Source organism: Lepidochelys olivacea, assembly GCF_965140295.1.
Source record: "Lepidochelys olivacea isolate rLepOli2 genome assembly, chromosome: 4".
Lineage (NCBI taxonomy): Eukaryota > Metazoa > Chordata > Testudines > Cheloniidae > Lepidochelys > Lepidochelys olivacea.
Window position 1 is genome coordinate 124,684,337 of NC_140414.1, and position 19,595 is coordinate 124,703,931.

At 45.6% G+C, this 19,595-nt stretch overlaps 1 protein-coding gene across 5 annotated transcripts in view; it reads left to right on the forward strand.

The window, feature by feature from the left end:
- The window catches only part of MAN2B2 (mannosidase alpha class 2B member 2), a 63,759-nt gene that overhangs the window by 42,299 nt on the left and 1,865 nt on the right, over positions 1-19,595 (forward strand). For all 5 annotated transcript variants that reach the window (XM_084625984.1, XM_084625985.1, XM_084625987.1 and 2 more), the window contains 9 exons: positions 2,609-2,742; positions 4,365-4,621; positions 9,285-9,476; positions 12,846-13,098; positions 13,204-13,314; positions 13,424-13,616; positions 14,204-14,347; positions 14,845-14,957; positions 16,836-16,953. In XM_084625984.1, coding sequence (XP_084482110.1) covers positions 2,609-2,742; positions 4,365-4,621; positions 9,285-9,476; positions 12,846-13,098; positions 13,204-13,314; positions 13,424-13,616; positions 14,204-14,347; positions 14,845-14,957; positions 16,836-16,953 — 1,515 coding nt within the window. The remainder of the gene's footprint in view (positions 1-2,608; positions 2,743-4,364; positions 4,622-9,284; positions 9,477-12,845; positions 13,099-13,203; positions 13,315-13,423; positions 13,617-14,203; positions 14,348-14,844; positions 14,958-16,835; positions 16,954-19,595) is intronic.

Consider the following 19,595-nt stretch of genomic DNA (forward strand, 5'->3'; position numbering starts at 1 on the left):
CTTCAGAATTGATTCCTTGAGGACCTGCTCCATGATTTTTCCAGGGACTGAGGTGAGGCTGACTGGCCTGTAGTTCCCAGGATCCTCCTTCTTCCCTTTTTTAAAGATGGGCACTACATTAGCCTTTTCCCAGTCGTCCAGGACCTTCCCGGATCGCCATGAGTTTTCAGAGATAATGGCCAATGGCTCTGCAATCACATCCGCCAACTCCTTCAGCACCCTCAGATGCAGCGCATCTGGCCCCATGGACTTGTGGTTGTCCAGCTTTTCTAAATAGTCCCGAACCACTTCTTTCTCCACAGAGGGCTGGTCACCTCCTCCCCATGCTGTGCTGCCCAGTGCAGTAGTCTGGGAGCTGATCTTGTTCATGAAGACAGAGGCAAAAAAAGTATTGAGTACATTAGCTTTTTCCACATCCTCTGTCACTCGGTTGCCTCCCTCATTCAGTAAGGGGCCCACACTTCCCTTGACTTTATTCTTGTTGCTGACATACCTGAAGAAACCCTTCTTGTTACTCTTAACATCTCTTGCTAGCTGCAACTCCAAGTGTGATTTGGCCTTCCTGATTTCACTCCTGCATGCCTGAGCAATATTTTTATACTCATCCCTGGTCATTTGTCCAATCTTCCACTTCTTGTAAGCTTCTTTTTTGTGTTTAAGATCAGCAAGGATTTCACTGTTAAGCCAAGCTGGTCGCCTGCCATATTTACTATTCTTTCTACACATTGGGATGGTTTGTCCCTGTAACCTCAATAAGGATTCTTTAAAATACAGCCAGCTCCCTTGGACTCCTTTTCCCCTCATGTTATTCTCCCAGGGGATCCTGCCCATCAGTTCCCTGAGGGAGTCAAAGTCTGCTTTTCTGAAGTCCAGGGTCTGTATTCTGTTGCTCTCCTTTCTTCCTTGTGTCAGGATCCTGAACTTGACCATCTCATGGTCACTGCCTCCCAGGTTCTTATCCACTTTTGCTTCCCCTACTAATTCTTCCCAGTTTGTGAGCAGCAGATCAAGAAGAGCTCTGCCCTTAGTTGGTTCCTCTAGCACTTGCACCAGGAAATTGTCCCCTACACTTTCCAAAAACTTCCTGGATTGTCTGTGCACCGCTGTATTGCTCTCCCAGCAGATATCAGGGTGATTGAAGTCTCCCATGAGAACCAGGGCCTGTGATCTAGTAACTTCTGTTAGTTGCCGGAAGAAAACCTCGTCCACCTTATCCCCTTGGTTTGGTGATCTATAGCAGACTCTCACCGCAACATCACCCTTGTTTCTCACACTTCTAAACTTAATCCGGAGACTGACAACTTAATTCCATCACTGCCAATTTTTTAAATCAAGATTGGATGTTTTTCTAAATGATATGCTCTAGGAATTATTTTTGGGGAAGCTCTGTGGTCTGTGTTACATAGGAGATCAGACTCAATGATCACAGTCATCCCTTGTGGCCTTGGAATCTATGAATCAATTAAAATATTTGCAACTGTTCGACAAAAATAATGTGAACCATTCGCAAAATGGCCAGAGGAGGAGCTGGTGGTGACACAGCCACCAGTGCTGCTGTCCCGTTCTCTCTCCCCCTTCCCCCCACCCCAACCTTTAGCCCAATAGTTAGGACGCTCATCTGGGATGTGGAAGACCCAGGATTGACCTGGAAGACCCTGTGCAGAACAGATGCCAAACTGATTTTTTTTTCTCCAGTTAACTGAAAATTCTAAAAAACTCTAAAACCTGGAACTGAATGCCCAGCTCTAATTGTAAGCCATCATTTGGAAGAGGCCAAGTACCAAGGATACCCACCAAGCCTCAAGCAAACTCAAGCAAGGCAGCTGAGCCACCAAGTCTCAGGCACCCAAAACCAAAGGTCATGCAGTAGGGACCCAGAGCTTTGTGTGAATAAAGACTACAGGACTGGACCCCAAATTCTGCCTTCAGACATGTGTCCAAAGGAGAATTTGGCATGACGAAGACAGTTCCTTAACTAGTCTTCCTAACTGGAGGAAGGAGTCTAGGATATACAGTAGTCAACTTTATGGAAGATTTTCCTTATGATTTACTTCCAGGATATGCAAGAATTTATTAATGTGTTCTAGGAATCTGTTTATTTCAGGAAGATTTTGGAGTTCCTTTAAAAAAAGCTGGTTTGTTTTGGAGACTTTTATTATTGTTGAATGGAAACCGTGCTTTGGGCAGCAGCTTTTGCATTGTTTATGGGATATTGAAATTAGGTTTCCCTATAGAATCTCCTGCATAACACTACTGTATTTAGGCTGTATGATTGTAAATAGAGGAGAACTTTTTATTGTCATGACTTAGTGGCTAGCCTGTTGTAATTAATATTAATGGCAAATGTGTTTCTTTGAATTCTGGGCCTTTGTGTGGTTCAAACAGAAGAATAATATACCAAAGGGGCATTGGCTTTATGCAGTATTATAAATATAGATCTGAATGTGTAACCATGATACACTCTTTGAGGCCTATTTTTTAGATTGAAACCTGAAAGATGGTGATCGTATTCTACGTGGGTAGTACTGTATGTTCCTTAAAAGAAAAATGACTGTGCATTACTGTTTCTTATTTTAAAGCTGTATTTTTACTTTGTGTGCGTGAAAAGGTACAAGGAGTGTTGAACAATACATTATTGTCTATAATCCCCTGGCATGGAACATCACTACCTTTGTCATTGTTGCTATGAGCTACTCAGCAGTCAGTGTGTATGATGAATTGGGACATCCTGTACCGGCACAGGTACTGTGTGGTTATGTTAATGTATATATTGCATTTCTCTTTGTAACTGGAAATGGCCCACCTTGATTATCACTACAAAAGGTTTTCTTCCCCTCTACCCCCACCCCTGCTCTCCTGCTGGTAATAGCTCATCTTAAGTGATCGCTCTCCTTTCAGTGTGTATGATAACACCCATTGTTTCATGTTCTCTGTGTATATAAATCTCCTCACTGTATTTTCCATTGAATGCATCCAATGAAGTGAGCTATAGCTCACGAAAGCTTATGCTCAAATAAATTGGTTAGTCTCTAAGGTGCCACTAGTACTCCTTTTCTCTTTGTAACTGACTCTTTCATTACAGTACAGTCATTTCCAATTCCCTTTTTTTCTTTCCCATCTTAGCAAGACATGATAGCTTCTCCTGTAAATTAGAAACAACAACATGATTATATTGGTTTTTCCCCAGTTGCTCATGTAATTAAGCACCCTGCCTATAAATCTCAGTTATTCAGTCCAATTTACTTTCCCAAAACAAAAAGTATCACCAAAATGTATAATGTTAAGGACAAAGGGGAGGATCCTGTATATTTTACAAGGATTTGAAATTATTTGGCATGTTAAGGAAACAAAAGAGGCCCCAAGGGAGGAGTGTGTGGAATTGGATGAGTGCAGGGCTGGCCCGCTCTCCCACAGTTGCAGTTTCTGTCCTGCGGGGCTGGGCCCGGCTCCCTCCTCCAGGCATGTCGACTTGCTGAACAAGATTGAAACATCACTCAGGTTTGGAGGGGCATCCAGATCAAATTTCAGTGAGTGGCGTTGCAACCTGGCACGCGGGTTCACAGCACCAGTCAGGTTTGTCCCTGCCTCCCCTCCGCCATGATGGAGGAGCACTTGGGCTAAATCTGCAAACCTTGGCACTGCAACCCTGGGTGCCAGGTCCCAATGCTCAGAGCAGGAGAGCAGGCCCAGACCTGCAGGACAGGAACCACTACTAGAGAATGGGTGTGCGACAGGCTTGCTCTTCACCCACCCCATCCACGCCAGACTGGAAGAATTGTGTTTGTCTAGGCCAGGGCCCAGTGATGGGTTAATCCAGTCCTGGATGTGGCGACCGATCCAGAACCTTTCCGTGATCATTGGTAGGTTGGGATCCACTGTTTGGGAAACAGTGATTTAAAACACAATTTTGAAGTGTGTAGGCAGCCTCCGAGGAACCCCCGAGATGTTCCAATCATTTTTCTGTCAACATCTTTTTTGTTAGTTTCAAGCGAGGTTTGCTTTTGTTTTTGTTTTTTCAATTACACTGGTATTTTAAGATGGATTTGAAGGCACTGTTGCACTCATTTAAATCAACAGCTTTGATTTCATGTTGGCAAGGAGTTCGTTAAAATGTTAAATAATCTTATAGTTTGACACTAATATTTAATCCCAAACAAAACTGTGAATCTTAAATTGAGGTTGCTAAATAACTCCCCTCTTATCAAAACAGAAAAAAAGAACATCATAATTCTAAATTTTAAAGGTGAACATGTTTGGAAATTCTCATGTGAAGATACCAAGTGAGACTTTTCAAATATGCACGTTAGACATATATCAATTAGCTCTGTCTGAAATACAACATCATTCTCTCTCTTAACTTGCAGATCCAAAGCTCAGCAGAATCCCCCTCTACCTATGATCTGTATATTCTTGTCACATTAAGTGGTCTCAGTTACCGAAGATACAGCGTTAAGTTATCAGCTGACAAGGAATCCGCATTCATTGCGAGATCAGTTAAATATGGACGAAAAGTCATAAAGCATGCTGATCATCAGAGTAGACGGCTGATTCCTGTGCTTAACGACTGCTACACAGTGATGTTGGACCAAAATACTAATCTAATGCACAGCATTACTGACAGGTGAGGCTACCAGCATTTTTCATTTTAGTCAAACAGCATTTTATGATAAGCAAAACTTTTTTAAAAAGGAAATCCAAATACTTGATCACATATTATCCTCTGAGGATTAACGACTAACAAGAGTGCTTTACAATCAAAGGACTTGAAAACTTCTCCCTTCTGCTCATTTTGTGAAGTGAGCTAATGAATGGTCTTATTCCTAAACTACTTTTTTCCCCTGTGGTATTGAATCTGTGTAGTCAGTGAAATGTTCATTGATTCATAATTCCAAGGCCAGAAGTATCACTGTGATCATCTAGTCTGACCTCCTGTATAGCACAGGCCATAGAACTTCCCCAAAATATTATGGTTAACTAACTTAGATTTTATAACGTACTAACTTTAGGAGATCAAGTATATTTAAAATAGATACTATAACAGGGTGCCCAAGTGCCCCCTTGTGGCTTTGCAGGCACCCTGCTCATGAGCCCCCTCTGATGGGCCCTTAAACACTCCACACAGTCTCTGATGTGGTTCACAGCACGCCTTCCCAGGGCTGGTTTAACATCAAATAAAGTTCACGCAGTCCTCAGAGTCCTTAATTACAAAATAATTCCCAGTGAGCCCCCAACATAAAGTCCATCATCACAATTCAACAGTTCATACTTAGCTCCAGTTCTTCTGCCATGCCGAGAGCTCTTCCTCTTCCAGTCTGCACCACCCAAAGCCATCAGTGCCAACCCTTTCTGTCTGGAGCTCAGCCCTCTGACCCTGGCTTCCTCCTTCTTCAGTGTCTCCCTGTTCTGGGAGAGAAGGCAGTCTATATACTGCCGTCCTCCAGAATGGTCCTCCTGATTGCTAGGAGAGAGGGGAAACCTGCCCCACCTCACACTACAGGGCTCCTGATCCTGGGCCCTTAAAGGAACAGTGTCCGGGGTTTTTTCTCCCCTCATCCAACTCCCAGTACCCCGGTCCTGCTTCCTCACTTGTTCTACCCGGCCATTTTCTGGGTCTTTGTTTATTCCAATACCCCAGAAATTGGGTCCTCTGGCCCCCTTTCCTCTTATACTAGTACATCCTGTTACAGATACAATACGAATCTACAGTGAATTTATATGATCTCACATGATGTAATGATAGCCAAGTGCTCTCCTCCCCATCAGTAATTCCTACTGTGTTCTCTAAAACTGCTAGCTCTAGGATGCAAACATAGAGAACTTCTTAAAGAAAACTTGATGTTCCTTTTATTTATTTATATTTAAATAAAAGGAAATAAAACCAAAAAACTGACCAAGAGTGCAAACTAACTGAATACATCTGTCGGTTTACAGGTCCGGATCCTTATGTGGTTTAAATTGCCGTAGCTCCTTTGACTTCAATGGAGTTATGCTGATTTACAATGGCAGACGGATCCAGCCCATAGTTTTCAAGTTGGCACATGCATCTTACTAATGATCTTGGATCTCATTCACAGAGGTGTTTTTGCTTAGAATCATCTCTCTCACAGGGGTATTTGGAGGATTAACTAGTTACTAGTTAATGTTTGTACAGTACTTTGAAGATGGAAAGCGATAAGCATTATTATTAGAGATGGGCCTGAACCAAAGCCCTGGATTTGAACACTGAGAAAGATCAGATTCCATGTCCACATTTTAAAATTGGGCCCTCTCTCTAGAATGGAGATAAATTACAAATCTGGATTCAAACACCAACCTTAGAAATTTGGAGGATAGAAACTGTGAATCCAGATCTGCATTTGTGTGGCTCAGGCCTGTTATTGTGGTGTGTGATATTGAAATGTTACAGTTTACTGTTGAAGTTTTGGCAGGTCCCTTGGTATGGGAAAAGCTTGAGGAATCCATAAATAAACACTATATCTGAAGGCTCTTCTTCTTCTCCCCTTTCCCTCTCTATAACTTTTCTCCACCCCCTGCTGATGTATGGTAGTTTGTGTCTGATGGGGCACGCCATCCCTGTATAAACCCTCATACGAGGGAAGGGTGGTGGGGGTATCAGCAAGGGTGTTGAACACCCTAAAGCTTGTTTTGAAATGGTGGGGAAAGGTAGTCATCCCCTGTGCCCCTGCCTCCCCCAGCATCTCCCCCCCCCCCCCAAACCCCATGGTATTTAGCTGGATGTCCACACTGGCAGGTAGTTAGTGTTTGAGGTGGTTTAAAAATTCAATAAAGTGCCAGCCTTCGGTTGAACCAAATTTACTGCATGGAGTCTTCATTCCTGCTGTGTCTGAGTCAATGATTGTGGTAGAACTGCTAATGGTTTTGTGGCAAATTAATGCTTTACACACAAATGGCCCATTAATAATGTTAACACTTACACAGAGCTTCATAATCACTGAGTAATTCAGTTCTCCTGACTCCCCAGCAAAGGCTGTCAATAAGTATTTTCCCTGCTTTACAAGGGAGCGGCTGGTGAATGTGGGAGGGAAGTTGGAAGACTAAGGGCTAGACTACACTAGAAGCGCTAAAGAAGCGCAGCTGTACAACTGTAGCGTGTCTGGTGAAGAAGCTCTATGCTGACAGGAGAGAGCTCTCCCGTTAGCCCAATAAAACCACCTCAGTGAGAGGCAGTAGCTATGTCAGTGGGAGACGCTCTCCCACCAACATAGCACTGTCCACACAGGCGCTTAGCTTGGTGTAACTTCGGTCACTCAGGGGGGTTGCTTAGAGATGTTACCCCTGAGTGATATAAGTCATAGCAATATATGTAGTAGTGTGTACAAGCTCTAAGTGGCACATCTCTACATACTTCACAAGTAGAAGAAGGAGGCAGAGTTGGTATTAAAACTGGCGAGTTCCTGATTCCACATCCTGTGCTCAGGTCTCTAAGGCCACCCCCTTTGTTACCAGGGCTGCATATCAGGTCCTGGGTTATGTTAGTTTATGTAGCTATAAAAATTGCTTTAGCTGACCAGATTCTGCTTGACCTATATTATGTGACCTAAATTTTTATTCAGTAGAGAACCTTTGAACCCAGGTTCATAAGCAATCTTGCTCTTATAAGACTTCAAATCATGGAGCTAATGTGAATAACTTAAGCAACATTTAGATTTGCTGAAAATACAAAATGACACTGGGAATTGCATGAAATTGTTAAGGAGGCCAGTGACTATTTTATAATTATTTACAGTGGGTTCTGTGATGGCAAATATTTAGCAAGAGGCACTTGCCTTAGAATCATAGAATATCAGGGTTGGAAGGGACCTCAGGATGTCATCGAGTCCAACCTCCTGCTCAAAGCAGGACCAATCCCCAACTAAATCATCCCAGCCAGGGCGTTGTCAGGCCTGACCTTAAAAACCTCAAAGGAAGGAGATTCCACCACCTCCCTAGGTAACCCATTCCAGTTCTTCACCACCCTCCTAGTGAAAAAGTTTTCCTAATATCCAACCTAAACCTCCCCCACTGCAACTTGAGACCATTACTCCTTGTTCTTTCATCTGCTACCACTGAGAACAGTCTAGATCCATCCTCTTTGGAACCTCATTTCAGGAAGTTGAAAGCAGCTATCAAATCCCCCCTCATTCTTCTCTTCTGCAGACTAAACAATCACAGTTCCCCCAGCCTCTCCTCATAAGTCAGGTGTTGCAGTCCCCTAATCATTTTTGTTGCCCTCCACTGGACTCTTTCCAATTTTTCCACATCCTTCTTGTAGTGTGGGGCCCAAAACTGGACACACTACTCCAGATGAGGCCTCACCAATGTGGAATAGAGGGGAACGATCACGTCCCTCGATCTGCTGGCTTTGCCCCTACTTATACATCCCAAAATGCCATTGGCCTTCTTGGCAACAAGGGCACACTGCTGACTCATATCCAGCTTCTCGTCCACTGTCACCCCTGGGTCCTTTTCTGCAGAACTGCTGCTGAGCCACTTGGTCCCTAGTGTGTAGCAATGTATGGGATCCTTCCTTCCTAAGTGAAGGACTCTGCACTTGTCCTTGTTGAATCTCATGAGATTTCTTTTGGCCCAATCCTCTAATTTGTCTAGGTCCCTCTGTATCCTGTCCCTACCCTCCAGCATATCTCCCACTTCTCCCAGTTTAGTGTCACCTGCAAACTTGCTGAGGGTGCAGTCCATGCCATCTTCCAGATCATTAATGAAGATATTGAACAAAACCAGCCCCAGGACTCACCCTTGGGGCACTCCGCTTGATACCGGCTGCCAACTAGACATGGAGCCATTGATCACTACCCATTGAGCCCGACAATCTAGCCAGCTTTCTATCCACCTTATCGTCCATTCATCCAGCCCATACTTCTTTAACTTGCTGGCAAGAATACTGTGGGAGACCGTATCAAAAGCTTTGCTAAAGTCAAGGAATAAGACGTCCACTGCTTTCCCCTCATCCACAGAGCCAGTTATCTTATCATAGAAGGCAGTGAAGTTAGTCAGGCATGACTTGCCCTTGGTGAATCCATGCTGACTGTTCCTGATCACTTTCCTCTCCTCTAAGTGCTTCAAAATTGATTCCTTGAGGATCTGCTCCATGATTTCTTCCTGCTGGCCTCATCTCCTGCTGCCTATTTAATTAATTATTCATTTTAGCTAAAGAAACAGATATTTTCTAAGATTCCCATCCTCATTCCCCTTGCAATTAAGCGTTGCAGATAATACTTACACAATGTATATCTATATAATACATTTTCCCCTTTATACATTTACAGGAAGACTAACCGGACTGTCCAAGTAACTCAGGGGTTTCTTGAATATCATGTGAATGGAGATGTGAGGAAGGGGCCCATTTCAGATAACTACTTATTTACCCCAAATGGGTCAGCTGTTGAAGAATCAGAAGCAGTGGGACTGGAAGTTGTTTCTGGAAACCTAATGAGAGAGATCAGGCAATATTTTTACAGGTAAAGATACTCATTTGAATTTTTCATCCTCTTTACACATGCGGGAGTAATCCTGTACAGCAGTGGTCTCCAACCTTTTTAAACCCAAGATCACTATTTGAATCTAAGTGCAACCCAGGATCTACCCTGTCCCTTCCCTGAGGCCCCACCCCTTCCCAAAAGCCTTACCCTGCTCACTCCATCCCCCCTCTCTCTCCGTCACTTGCTCTCCCCCACCCTCACTCAGTTTCACTGGGCTAAGGTAGTGGATTGGGGTTTGGGAGGGGGTTCAGGCTCTGGGCTGGGGCTGAGGGGTTCGCAGTGTGGGAGGGGGCTCTGAGCTGAGCCTGGGGCAGGGGGTTGGGGTGCAAGAGGGAGTGAGGGGTGCAAGCTCTAGGAGGGAGTTTGGGTGCAGGAGGGGTCTCCGGGCTGGGGCAGGGAATTGGGGTGCAGGAGGAGGTGCAGGGTGTGCGCTCTGGGAGGGAGTTGGGTGCAGGAGGGGGCTCCAGACTGGGGCAGAGTGTTGGGGTGCAGGAAGGGGTACAGGGTGCTGGCTCTGGAAGGGGGGTCAGGCCTGGAGCGGGGTTTGGGGTGTAGAAGGGAGTATAGGGTGCTAGGTCCGGGAGGGCGCTCAGGGCTGGGGGTTGGGGTGTAGGTGGGTTTGGGGTGCTGGCTCGGGGAGGGGGCTCAGGGCTGGGGGTTGGGGTGTAGGAGTGGGTTTGGGGTGCTGGCTCCGGGAGGAGGCTCAAGGTAGGGGTTGGGGTGTAGGAGAGGGTAGGGGGTGCTCGCTCTGGAAGGGGGCTCAGGGTGGGATTTGGGGGGCAGAAGGGGGTTCAGGGTACAGGAGGAGGTTTGGGGTTCTGGCTCCAGGAGGGGGCTGGGGCGTGGCCTCCCGCCGAGCAGCACTTACCTCTGGTGGCTCCCGGTCGGTGGCAGGCATTTGAATTTTTCATCCTCTTTACACATGTGGGAGTAATCCTGTACAGCAGTGGTCTCCAACCTTTTTACACCCAAGATCACTATTTGAATCAAAGTGCAACCCAGGATCTACCCCGTCCCTTCCCTGAGGCGCCGCCCCTTCCCAAAAGCCTTACCCTGCTCACTCCATCCACCCCTCTCTCTCCGTCACTCGCTCTCCTCAGTTTCACTGGGCTCAGGTAGTGGATTGGGGTTTGGGAGGGGGTTCAGGCTCTGGGCTGGGGCTGAGGGGTTCGCAGTGTGGGAGGGGGCTCTGGGCTGAGCCTGGGGCAGGGGGTTGGGGTGCAAGAGGGAGTGAGGGGTGTAAGCTCTAGGAGGCAGTTTGGGTGCAGGAGGGGTCTCTGGGCTGGGACAGGGGTTTGGGGTGCAGGAGGGGATGCAGGGAGTGGGCTCTGGGAGGGAGTTGGGTGCAGGAGGGGGCTCCAGACTGGGGCAGAGTGTTGGGGTGCAGGAAGGGGTACAGGGTGCTGGCTCTGGAAGGGGGGTCAGGCCTGGAGCAGGGGTGTGGGGTGTAGAAGGGAGTATAGGGTGCTAGGTCCAGGAGGGCGCTCAGGGCTGGGGTTTGGGGTGTAGCAGTGGGTTTGGGGTGCTGGCTCTGGAAGGGGGCTCAGGGTGGGGTTTGGGGTGGAAGAGGGGGTTCAGGGTACAGGAGGAGGTTTGGGGTTCTGGCTCCAGGAGGGGGCTGGGGTGCGGCCTCCCGCCAAGCAGCACTTACCTCTGGTGGCCCCCGGTCGGTGGCAGGCATGGCAAGGCTAAGGCAGCTCTCTGCCTACCCCAGCCCCACACCGTTCCGGAAGGGGCCAATATGCCTCTGTGGTCCCGGGGGGGAGGGAGCATGTGGCTCCACGCACTGCCCCTCTCTGCAAGCACCACCCCCACAGCTCCCATGGGCCACAGCTTCCCATTCCCGGCCAATGGGAGCTGCAGGGGCAGTGCTTGCAGGCAGGAGTAGCGCATGGATGGAGATACCTACCCACCTGCGGCTGCTCTGGCCGCTTCCAGGAGCAGCGTGGGGCCGGGGTAGGCAGGGAGTCTGCCTTAGCAGCAGTCCCACTGCACCACCGGAGATCGCGATCGACTGGGAGATCCTCTAGGATTGACCAGTCGATTGCAATCTACCGTTTGGTGACCACTGCTGTACAAAGAAAAGGAGGACTTGTGGCACCTAGGAGACTAACCAATTTATTTAAGCATAAGCTTTCATGAGCTACAGCTCACTTCATCGGACTGCTGTCCAGTCATCTCTAAACAGTGACGTGTGTGTTGTACAGCTCTTAATGGATTATGTTTAACATGTGGCTGGTGAAGAAGACACTGGTTCAGTACCTAGTTTAATGGTGCAGCTGTGGGTTTTGCTGTTGAGGTGAGGAGAGTTAGAAATGTGGTGTGTTCAGTTGTGAGTTGGTTTGTTTGTTTTTCATATGGAGTAACGGTGCAATTAAAAAACAAGATTCAAGTCTGCTGAGATCCTGAATCTTCTATGTTGGTTTGAATTTCGAAAGTCTCTAATTAGAGTACAGGCTGCAATCTGCGTATTGGAAAAAGAGCTAATTAAAGACAAAAGAGGGAACTGAGTCCCCGACAATGAGGCATTCAGATCTCTTTTCTGTGAACTCTGAAGAGCTAGCTGCTTTTTCTCTGTTTAAGAGTATTTACAGCCAACTACCTTTTAATTTTTTTATTAGCTGATGGTTGTTTTATTGAAGTTTTTTGTTACTTTAAGTGAAATTCTTGACACAATAACCGCCCTTGTGCATGGCAAAGATTTGGAATTACTGTACACATAAAAGATATAAAATGGAATTTGTGTATGAAAATTCATGTTCTTTAGATGGGAAAACTGAACTCAGGTGTATTTATATCTTTTCCTGAATGTAAACATGTTGTTTACATTGTTATTTGCAATACTTGTCTGTGCAGCAATTCAACTAGAAACTAAATATGTTCTAGATAGACTTTCCATTTGAATAATGTTCATTTTGTATGTAAGGATTTTTTTTTTCTCTATAGTAATAGAAGTGTCTACTGTAGTCTGTACTTACATGACTATGAGAGTGAAAACAAGATAATATCCTTCCATTCAACAGTGTATTAAGGAGAAATGACAGAAAAATAGCTATAATTTTGAACAATCCAAAATAAGAGGAACATGTAGTAAAATGAATGAAACCCACCTGCCCACCCACACACACAACATGTGGGACACCAAGGAATACTGTAGAATTTCCATTTATACAAATTGGATCTCTGAAATTTGAAAAGCTAAAAATCATTTCACTAGTTGCACAAAGCAGGTAAAATCTAGACAAAATACTGCAGGTTCATTAATAATGCAAACTGTGACCTGACATAACTAATCAAATATTAGTTTAACTTGCTAAACTTCACATTATTTACCCTCTTGTTTTGTAGGAATATAACCGCTCAGGATTACATGTATGTGGCATATTCAAGAATCTACAGTATACCAGGAGGTTATGATGATAAGCTGCTTTGTCACAGGATAGAGCAAGAATACAGAGTTGGACCTTTGGAACTAAATCATGAGGCAATCCTCAGAACAAGCACAAATTTAAACACTAAGCAGACACTTTACACTGACAACAATGGCTATCAGATGCAGAAGAGACAGTACAAGGCCTATGTGAATAATACAGTGGCTCGGGTAAGCATAAAACTGTAATCCAAAATCAAGTGTGTATCCTGTTCATGCTCTGTTACGTTGCACAAACTTAATGTTTTTGTTGTTTAATTTATTGTGTGTCGTCAGAACTATTATCCTATGGTCCAGACTGCCTACATTGAGGATGACAGCATGAGGCTGATGCTGCTTGCAGAAAGATCTCATGGTGTCTCAAGTCAAGGAAATGGGCAAGTGGAGGTAATGAATGAAAATGATTTGACAATAAAACAGTAATTTCATGGCTCCTGATGATCCGAATAAAGGATGATAGCTGATGACTGTTCTGGCATTTATCTTCATCATGCAGGTGATGCTTCATAGGAGACTGTGGAATAACCTTGAGTGGGACCTGAATTACAATCTCACTTTGAATGACACCTCAGTGGTTCGTCCACTGTTCTGGCTCATCTTAGGAACTAAGCCTGTGGCTGATGGTCTGTATCAGACAAGTGCTCTGGCTTTAGAACACAGACCAGTTGTTATGTATGGAGAGCTAACAGGTAACTGTTCTACTTACCTTTTTTAAAACTAAGAATTGTTCCTTTGTTTTGCCTAAAGTCAGACTCCTAAGTCTATATTTAGGCACCTAAACAGCTGGCCCACCTTTTCCAAGGTAAGCACCCACGATTTCTCATTGCCTTTTAAGAGGAAGTGCTGGATGCTCAGCACCTTTGAAAATGGGGCTACTTATTCACATTCCTGGCTGTATAGATTTAGGAGCCTAACTCTAGGCATCCATTGGCTGAAAAACTTGACCACAGTAGCTAACTGAGAGAACTTTTGAGTCCAAGTTTAAAACATCTTTCAAATAAAAAAGACATGTAGTAGAATAGCAGTAGCAAGACTTGACGAAGCATGCTTTACTGGGGCACTAATATACTTTTCAGCCAGTTCAAGTCATGCTGCTTTCCGCTTAGTACCTCAGAACGTCTGAAGAAAGAGTGCCTCACCCACTCCTGGTCTAATTCAGACAGTGGGAGGGCACTCTCTTCCCCTCCAAAGGCAGTGCAGTGCCACTGGCCAGGGTCCTCTTTCTTGACATAACCATGTTTTACATGATAGCTTTGGTTTTTTATTTCACATATAGACATACCAAAGCTGCATCAAGAACTTCATTCTGTTCAGAGGGATCCTGTAACCCTCCCAGCTAACCTGCATCTCCAGACTCTAAGCATTCCTGGGTGGACATATAGCTCCAACCACACTGAGCAGCTACATAATATTTACAAAGGTGGGTTCTCTTTTAGCAGTAAGTCATTTATAGATGGAGATTACTCAGCGTGTAACACTTACAAAGGCCGTTTTTCTCTTCCTTCTTTATTTTGTGACTATCGTTATTAATTATCTGTATTACAGTAGCACCTGAACTAGGTCAGAGGACTCTGTGCTGCACAAACGTATAATAAAGACAGACCCTGCCTCAAAGAGTATAAGGGCCATTTAAGCACCCAATTCCCTTTGAAAATACCCCCCATGAGGTCTTTGAGGTAGAGTCTGTCTCTTACTAGATGTCTGCAGCACCTACACAATGGAGCTCCAGCTGGATTAAGGCCTTCAGATTCTACTGATGTAAATAAGTCAATGGGAGTTTCCCTGTGTTTTGTACCTTTGAAAATCTCTTCCTGAAATCTTACTTTAAGACAAGACATATGAGGTGAGTAACTTCCAACAGAAACCTTGAGTTTTTAGCATTAAATAATAAAACCTGTTTTGGTTTTTTTTTTTTAGGTATACAAAAGCAAGAGGAGGCAGACTTCAGTCGTATACTTCTAAGAATCAGGCATATGTATGAAGTGGGAGAGGACCCTGTGCTATCTCAGCCTGCAACAGTGAATCTGAAAGTAAAATTAATCACTCCTGCTAAAGCACTGCTTAGGGGTTGTCTAAACAGTGGGGTAATGCGCTCTACAGAAGTGTGATTTCTAAATGCACAAATGTTTTGTGCATTAATTGGCCCATGTAGAACCTTCTGGTATGCACTAAAGTGTGCTTTAAAGTAGAGCTTTTACAAACTACGCTATGTTAAAGTGCAATAGGGAACCTTTAATACACAGACCATAGCATGTATCACATTAGCATGCTTAAGAAATCACCCTCTGTAGAACACATTACCCCACCTTGTAGACAAGCCCTCAGCCTATCTTTGACTGCTGAAGAGGAATCTTGTTACAAAAACATAACCTTCCTCTTCCTTTAATTGGAAACTACTCAAAAAATGGACCAGTAATGCTGCTACTGACACTACTGGCAAAAATCTGCCTCTAGCTGAGGTTAGAGTTAATTTTTTCCCCTACTCTTCACCGCAATAGCCATTACAAAGGCTCCGTTTTAGTCACGGGTATTTTTAGTAAAAGTCATGGACAGGTCATGGGCAATAAACAAAAAGTCACCGCCCTGTGACCTGTTCACTAAAATACCTGTGACTAAATCTTACCTGCTGGGAGGGGGCGGTCCTGAAAACTGCTGCTGGGGTGGGGAGGCAGCGTGGGATGATGCTTCTGCTGTGGGGGGACAACCCAGGGTCCTGGTGCAGCAGGGTCGGCCTGGGGCCCCTTGCCACTGCTGGGGTGGGGGCGGCCTGTGGCCCCACTGACGCTGCCGCTCTGGGTGGGGGGGATCCGCCCATGGCCCCCCCCGATGCCAGTCTTGGGGGGTGGGTGCGCGGCCCAAGGCACCGCCGGTCCGGGCAGGGGGGGCAACCCAAGGTGCCGACGGTCTGGGCTGGGGGACGGCCTGAGGCACCGCCGCCACCATCACTGCTGGTCTGGGCTGTGGGAGGGTGGCCTGCAGCCCCACCGCTGTTGGTTTGGGCGTGGCCACCGCTGGTCTGGGTGGGAGGCGGCCCAGGGCCCCACCACCGCTCCAGGGCGGCACCGGGGACCAGCTGCCTGGAGCTGCCAGAGGAGCGGCCAGCGTGCTGGCCCTGGGCTTCCCCAGCCGCTGGGGTGGTCCTGGGGTTAGCCGCACTAGCGTTGTAAAATTCACAGAGGTCACAGAAAGTCATGGAACCCATGACTTCTGTGATGTCCGTGAATGATTCGCAGTCTTAGCTTTTACCCTAGCTGAACAGCCATCGCATTGACAGTAGAAAAATGTGCACCAGCATCAGTAGGATTGGGCCTATTGTGTAGATATTAATATAATATTTGCTGTGATAACTTGAATGTTATAGATACCGGTCTGTGATTTCTTTGTATCGAATGTTGGTGCAAGTAGCACCTGAGATTACTGAAATGTGAAAGCTTTAGAGAGGGTAAACATTATTTTTTCTCTATTTTTTTTCCCCAGTTGTGTTTTGTGCAGTTGACAGTATCTTTGACTGTATCTCTTGTAGAGACAGTTTCCCCTTTTGATTGTTTGGGTAGCAATATTTTTTATTTTATTTTTAAATAGGAGATTGTGATTGTGACACCACACATCCTGGCTGACTAGGAATGTGGCAGTTGACCCAAAAGAGGAGCCCGCCCTCTTCAGTGTCAAGAACACAGTATCTAATAAGTGCTCTGGTGACTTAAAAAGGGGATCCATTTGTGCTGAATCATCTGTGGTGGTTTTAAAATATACACAGCTCTGATAGTAATTGCTGAGAGTGTTAAACCTTTTGAGATTACAGATCAGAATTCTGCCCTTGCCCAGCTGCTCACTGAGCAGATGAGAGCTGCAGTAGGCATTTCCTTAAGTAACGTTAACTGGATATCTTGGGGTTTCTTTTTATGTAGTCTCTGCTGAAAGGGTTGGGAACAGTGGAGTTGGTGGAAGAGCGGTCGCTCACAGGAACCTGGGACATAAACACTTTGGAGCGATGGAAATGGAAATCAGCACAACATCTAAGCAAAGGTGGGTGGGAAACTAGATTTTGTTTCCTTTTTTCAAGCCCCAGGCTGTTGACAGGGTATTGATGGTATTTTCATTGGATGTTGCAGCTCAGGAAACAGTCTCACTGAGCAGATTCAAATGATCTGAAAGAGTTGTTATAGGTGGGGTTGGTAACACAGCCTATTATTAAATTTGCCTAACACTTCCCATTATAAGACCATGTTTTCATTGCTTAAAACTTTGCCAGACTATAACTGTGCTGAAACTTTATATATTGGGAGTCTGCCTCAGGCTAAATGTTCTTCATAAATTTCAGTCAAAATGATTCAGCTATTTCTGAGAATGAGGCTAGGTAGTTTTACATGTAATAAAAAATTTTAGTGACCTCCTCTTTGAGAAGTTCGACCAGCCCCCTACTTTAGAGCAGGAACTTGAAATTTGACAGATGGGTGGCTTTTGTGCAAGGAATATCCCTTTTTGCCATGCCTGTGAAATTCTGCCCAAATTTGGCCAAACATTACAGATTGCACATGCAAAACTTGGCAGCTGAATTCCTATACATTCTGTCTGTACTGAGCATGCTCCTCTCTGGGGCGGAGTAGGATTTTCTCTGCAATTGCGGCTCTGGGCTGCTGTGAACCAGGCTGGGTCCAGGCTTTGGTACTGAGAGCAGTGAGACTGTCTCTCCTGTGCTCTCAGTGACTCCCAGGCACCAGGAGAAGGAAGCAGCCTGATTCAAAAACAGAGGGTGACAAGAGCTAGACCTTGGAGGAAGCATAGGGGAGTAGATTGGGACAAGGATTCTGAGGGTGGGGTGGGATACTGGAACTGGAGGCTGGCCAGGGAGGATGTAAGGGAGAGGAAAACTACGGGATGGGAGAGTGGCAAGATTGAGGTTGGCTGGGCAAGGAGACTGTGACAGGGAGCCAGTGGGCTGTGGGGAGCCCATGGGGTGTGAGGAGCCAGGGTGTGGGAAAAGGACTGGGACTGGCTGGGCAAAGAGGCTGGGACATGGAGCCAAGGAAGCCAGATGCTGAGACTGGAGGAGGAGCCCTGGGGGGGAAGCTGGGAGCGAATGGGGACAAGGAATGTGGGTAGGGTGGCGAGTGACTGGAAGCCAGGAGAGATAGTACAGACGGGGAAATGGGACTAACTGGGAAAAGAGACGGGAGGAGCTAGGGGAGTTGTAGTGGAACTGGAAATGGTTGGGCAAGGAGACTGGGACGAGAAACCTGTGGAGACTGGAAGCCCACGAGACTAGAATTGGGATAAGAAGCTGGTGAGGAAGAGACAGAACTGGGACAGAGATGGTGCAAAAGGCATCAAACTTTTTGGGGAAAGGGTAAAAGAGCACAGCCCCCTTGAGAGCCTGGAATAGAACTCAAGATTCTTGAGTTACCATTCCTCTGATGTCAGCAGATGACTGAGAAACCCCCTGGCAAAGTGTCTCATCACCCTCTAGTGTTGATCACCATAGAGGAAATGACAACCTACTGCTTCTGTCAGCTAATTTGTTAGCTCAAGTGGCAGAGGTCTGTGTAGTGAATCTAAAGGTTCCATCCGTGCTGGTGACCCATATCAGTGTCAATATGATACCACATGAAGGAAATTCTCTTTTTTTCACTTGTTTGTTTTAAGAACCTAGGATATTTTACCCGCCCTCCCCTAAAATAATATTTTAAAAGATCAGTATTATGGTTGCAAAATCAAGCATTCAAAAGTTAGGAAATGCGGAAATAAGGTTGCTCATGCAACCCTAATTCAGCCCCCTTATGAGGATGCATTACGAAACAGTCTTTAATTACATGGTCATGTACTATTTTTTTCCACAGGATCCCACCCTCACTCGTTGCACAGGATGGGTGTGCTCTGGAGTGAGTTTGGTTTTGTAGTAAAGAAGGCTCTTTTCTGTAGGACCCCTGCCTCCTTTGTTGCAGGAGTTGGAAGGTGTGTAGTGAATGAGGCAGGGGCTTGCAGGAAGAAAAAGGATAGTCTTATGATTAAGGCAGTTGAATGTTGCCCTAGAGAATTGGATTCTGTCCCTGACACAGAGTTCCTGTGTGATGCTAGACAAGTCACTTAAATCAGACTTCTCGTCGGTAGTCACTAATGGTATGTTACTCATTTTTCGGGCGCCTGATTTGAGACTGGGGTCTCATTTCCAGAAGTAAAGCATTTACATCTGTAGCTGAAGTCAACTGGAGCTGTACTTTGAACATAGAAATACTATATAATGCTAAGTGCTCTGAAAAATCAGGTCCAGGTGTCTCAAATTAGGCATCCAAACTTGGGGTACTGGACCTTAATCCCAGGGTTTGTCAGTTTCCCATCTGTAAAATGGAGATGATAATACCCCTCCCCCTTATCTCAAAGGGGTGTTGAGAAGATAAATTAATGTTTTTGAAGCACTTAGATACTGTAGTGATGTGCCACATCGGAAAGCCAATGAGCAGGGTTTGTATAGTGCAGTAAATAAGGCCTGGAGCCACATACTGAACAATGGAAATAAAACAAAATATTGAGTAGTTGCTCATTAAGTGAGCACTGTCCATTCTGTGCACTGACTCTTAGTCGGTGCAATCTTGGACCGAGGACTGGATTGTCAGTGTTCTTGTATCCCACCCCACCCTCAGAATCCTTGTCCCAATCTACTCCCCTATGCT